The 4,513-nt window shown below is 51.5% G+C and overlaps 1 protein-coding gene across 3 annotated transcripts; it reads left to right on the top strand.

Annotated features, from left to right (window-relative positions):
• The first annotated feature begins 1,612 nt into the window (after positions 1-1,612).
• Positions 1,613-3,773, top strand: LOC119352850 (L-gulonolactone oxidase 2-like). 3 transcript variants are annotated; one of them, XM_037619439.1, is made up of 2 exons: positions 1,613-3,508; positions 3,632-3,773. In XM_037619439.1, the coding sequence occupies exon 1, from the start codon at positions 1,672-1,674 to the stop codon at positions 3,454-3,456; it is 1,785 nt and encodes a 594-aa protein (XP_037475336.1). In that variant the 5' UTR covers positions 1,613-1,671; the 3' UTR covers positions 3,457-3,508; positions 3,632-3,773. The 3 variants fall into 3 exon arrangements, with proteins under 3 accessions (XP_037475336.1, XP_037475335.1, XP_037475334.1); XM_037619438.1 differs by having other exon boundaries at positions 1,613-3,529; XM_037619437.1 differs by having other exon boundaries at positions 1,613-3,535.
• The last annotated feature ends 740 nt before the right edge of the window (positions 3,774-4,513 follow it).

The raw sequence follows: 4,513 nt of genomic DNA, 5'->3' as shown, positions 1-4,513 counted from the left end.
CTCTCTCTTCATTTGCTAGTAAATTTGTGCTACATCCCAAGTTTACTATCATGTAGATTTGTGTTGCATCTCTCTAATTCTATTTTCTTGTTCATGTCGAGTGAATGATGCATTTTAACAACTCCGATTTGATGGTGCGTTCTACTCTTCGAGGTGTTTCGGTACTCTAATCTGAGCATTTTGTTTCACTGATGTATTCTGGAGGATTAAGTTGGAAGGTTGAGGTTTTGGCTATGTAGAAATAATTTGTTTTATAATGGCAAGAGCTCATCTCGTATACAGCTTATTTTCCGTTATATGCACTCGCTTCGTATGTGGTCTACGCTACACCGAACGAAGTACCAATTGGTTTTAAGACGGTGTGTATGCGGTTGGAGCGAGTGGACATGGAGGTTTTATCCAACATGGGTGGCAGCATAATTTATGTATCGGTCCACCATCTCCTTCGACATAGACATAGTGTCGGTTCTACATGACTCTATTGTTGCCCATATGCCGGGTTTGTTTCTTGTTTTCTTTGTTGGCAAATTTTAACATGATCCCTCTTACCTCCTTTTTTTACATGTGAGGTAAGAAGGTAAGAGTCAATCAAGCCATTCATTGATGAGATCAATGGCTAAGATCTATTTTATACTCTTACCTCTCATGTAAAAAGAGGGGGTAAGAGGGACCATGTTAAAACTGCTCTTCTTTGTTAGACCGTTAGTGTTCGGTTGTGTGCATTTTTTTTATGGGAAGGCCTTCATGGCTAGCTTTATTAAAACTCCAATAATACTTACATAGTCTGTCAAAAAATTAGCAATAAAAACTAAAGGTACATCCTTGGTTGTGTGCAACTTAGTTATGCAGAGGCTGAGTGTAACTCGTCATGTTTTATATCCACTTGATGCTGCATTTTTTAGTTATAAAAATGCCTTTTATATCAAGAAAAAAGGTAGAGTTGATCAATATCATCTCTTCTTGGAGAATAGACATGAGGCCCTGGATCACTAAAGTCATGATCTGGTGGAAATAAAGGGACGATATGATTGAAATGGGTGGAAATTTAATTTGCAAAATCGATGCTATTCCCAAGAAACCGACAAACAGCGAATGCGCCAAAATAATAATGACCTCTCAACCATGGAACAAGACACGACGTGTAGAGTTGGTGAACATGACTTGTTGAGTAGGAGTAGGACAGAAGCTATCTTCAGAGCCATCGCATCAATCCGTACATAGTCATCACCTCGGCGTAGAGATCCTGGGGCTGATGGCCTTTGGGTGCAACCGTCTGAAGATGGTTTCATAGGCGTTATTCAACCGGTTTGGTTGGCATGTCACTAATAGATTATGTGGTTAAGTCATGTAATCTTTTGTTTGTACCCATCATTTGTGGTGTTTTCTTTTTTTTTTATCATTTTAGTTGATACTATGTATATTCAGATCTATTTATTGTTTTTTAATAAAAATGACTATGTGCATGATGATGATGTAGAGGCCGGGGTCCTTCCCCTTTTCTAAAGGAAAATAAAAATAAAAGGACAGGACTACAATGGTTCAGTCTGATTCGTACTCGTGTCATTCAGAAAGTCATATCGACAGTTCATACTCGTGTCCACTCAGGAGTACCATGATGCAGTCTGCACAACAAACACAAGTTCAGCTGCAGCCACTAAGCACTAGGCAGCCATGGCAATGGAACTGGAGGGCCCTGCCACGACTCTCCTCGTGGTCGTGGGGCTCCTCATCCACCTGGCCGGATCCAGCCCCCCGCCGACTCCTGTGGTCTGCGCCCGCGGCACGTCCGACTGCACGGTCACCAACGCGTACGGCTCCTTCCCGGACCGCGCCACCAGCCGCGCGGCCAGCGTCACGTACCCGAGCACCGAGGAGGAGCTTGTCGCGGCCGTGGCGGCCGCAGCGGCGGCCGGGCGCAAGGTTAAGGTGGCCACCAGGTACTCCCACAGCCTGCCCAAGCTCGCGTGCCCCGGCGGTCGCGACGGCATCATCATCAGCACCCTGCAGCTTAACAGCACGGTCAGGCTCGACGCCGCCGCGCGGATGATCACCGTGGAGAGCGGCGTGCTCCTCCGGGACCTGCTCCGGGCCGCCGCCTCCGCGGGGATGGCGCTCCCGCACTCGCCGTACTGGTCCGGCGTCACCATCGGGGGCCTGCTCGCGACGGGCGCGCACGGGAGCTCGCTATGGGGCAAGGGGGGTGCTGTTCATGAGTACGTCGTCGGGCTGAGGATCGTGACGCCGGCGCCGGCCAGCCAGGGCTTCGCGGAGGTGAGGGAGCTCGGCGCCCAACACCCGGACCTGGGCGCCGCCAAGGTCTCCCTCGGCGTCCTCGGCGTTGTCTCTCAGGTCACGCTGGCCTTGCAGCCGCTGTTCAAACGGTCGGTGACGTTCCTGGAGCGCGACGACTCGGACTTGGAGGATCAAGTGGCCGCGTGGGGCGGCCTCCATGAGTTCGGCGACCTGGCGTGGCAGCCGGGGCGGGGAAAGGTCGTGTACCGCCAGGACGACCGCGTCGACGTGTCGTCGCCGGGCAACGGCCTCAACGACCATCCTACCCTCCGATCGAGAGCCGCGTTCGGACGCGTCGGCGCCAGACGCGCAGAGGAGCTGCTGGAGGAGAACGGCACCGACATTGCCAGGTGCGAGGCGGCGGCGGCTGACCAGCTGCAGCCGCAGCCGCAGCCACCACACGGCTTCACCAACGACGGCGAGGTCTTCACGGGGTACCCCGTGGTGGGGTACCAGCACCGCATGCAGGCGACCGGCTCATGCATCGACAGCCCGGAAGACGAGCTCCTCACCTCCTGCAAGTGGGACCCTCGCCTCGGGGCTACCTTTATCTACAATTCGGCCATCAGCGTCCCTCTCGGCAACGCCGCGGCGTTCGTCGCCGACGTGAAGCGCCTCCGGGACCTCAACCCACGCGCGTTCTGCAGCCTGGACGCGAGGGGCGGCCTACTCGCGTGCTACCTCAGGGCGTCGTCCGCCTACCTCGGCAAGCCAGAGGACGCGGTGGACTTCGACATCACGTATTACCGGAGCTACACCGCCGGCGCGCCCCGAGCACACGCGGACGTCATAGACGAGCTCGAGCAGATGGCACTGCGCAAGTATGGCGGCTTCCCGCACTGGGGCAAGAACCGCAACTTTGTCTTCGACGGTGCCGTGGGAAGGTACCCGAAGGCCGGCGAGTTCCTGGAGGTGAAGGGCAGGTACGACCCCGATGGGCTCTTCTCCAGCGAGTGGAGCGACCAGGTCCTCGGCATCAACAGGACGAGCCCGAGAGTCGACAAGGAAGGCTGCGCCATGGAAGGGCTGTGCGTCTGCTCCGGCGACTCGCACTGCGCGCCGGAGAGGGGCTACCTCTGCCGGCCGGGGAAGGTGTACAAAGAGGCCAGGGTTTGCTCGTCCTCGTTCCAGCCAGCCGCCGGCGCGCTCCGGGATGAGCTCTGACCTCTGAGAATTTGTATGAGATTCAGGGCCGGCCGTTTCACTTTGAGAATCTGTATGAGCTCCTAGTGCACAAGTATTGGTACTCCTATTTCATACTTTTTAACTTCACTCTGAACCTTGTTGATCGTTTGCATTTTCAATTCGAAAACTCATGCTTATGGTAATGAACTTGTAGGTTTGCATCACGGATGCCCTCCACGATAGGCATACATGCTACTATGTTTTAACCGGTGGAGCTCATGGTTGTGAACTTTATGGTTATGCTTGGTGTAAATTTGAAACTTTGTTGGATATGTATGTATGTGTGAATTTGTTTGTGAATTTGGTTATACTTTTTGTTGTGAACTTGGTGGAGATGTGCTGACACCAGATTTTGGCATGGTCAAAAACATAATTAAGATGGCCTCAAATAGAAAAGTGCTCAAAGTGAGGAATTTACGTATCATCAAAAGAACAACTTTGATATTTGGGCCATAGCCATCCGAACTCATCTCTAAGGCCGAAGTTGTGTTTGAAGTACTCAAATTTTGTATTCAGAACACTATTCGGCTGATTACGCACTTAGTATGGCCTTGTATGGAAAAATGATCTATATGAATTGTCTTCGTCTCATTGAAACGATCGATTTTGATATAAAACTCGTCTCAATCCGACTTCGTATGCAAAAGTTAGCGCTATCGGAATGCAGGCCTGTCAGGAGGCGAAATATGGCGCGCCCCACCAGACGCCATGTCTGATGGGTAGCGCGAGCAAACAGATGTTTTGCGCGAGCTATTTGACCTTTAAGATGACCTCTGATAAAAAAACATTCAACATGAAAGTTGTTCGTCTCGTCGAAGCGGTTAAGAATGCTTTTGGACTCGTTTCCATCCGAGGTCGTTTACCACCACAAAAAAGACCCGCAAAGTGCAGCCAGTTTAAACCGATCAGTTTTGTAAAGTTCAGACAAAACCAATCCGAATTTGACTAGGGTTTTGGACGTGAATCCAAGTCTTTTCCTTGCACGGGAAGTCCAGCCGCCTCTTATATACCTATAAGGGGTGACAGCCGATTGAAC

The sequence above is a fragment of the Triticum dicoccoides genome, chromosome 2A (assembly GCF_002162155.2).
Source record: "Triticum dicoccoides isolate Atlit2015 ecotype Zavitan chromosome 2A, WEW_v2.0, whole genome shotgun sequence".
Classification (NCBI taxonomy): Eukaryota; Viridiplantae; Streptophyta; class Magnoliopsida; order Poales; family Poaceae; genus Triticum; species Triticum dicoccoides.
This window is presented reverse-complemented; position numbering and strand designations above follow the sequence as displayed.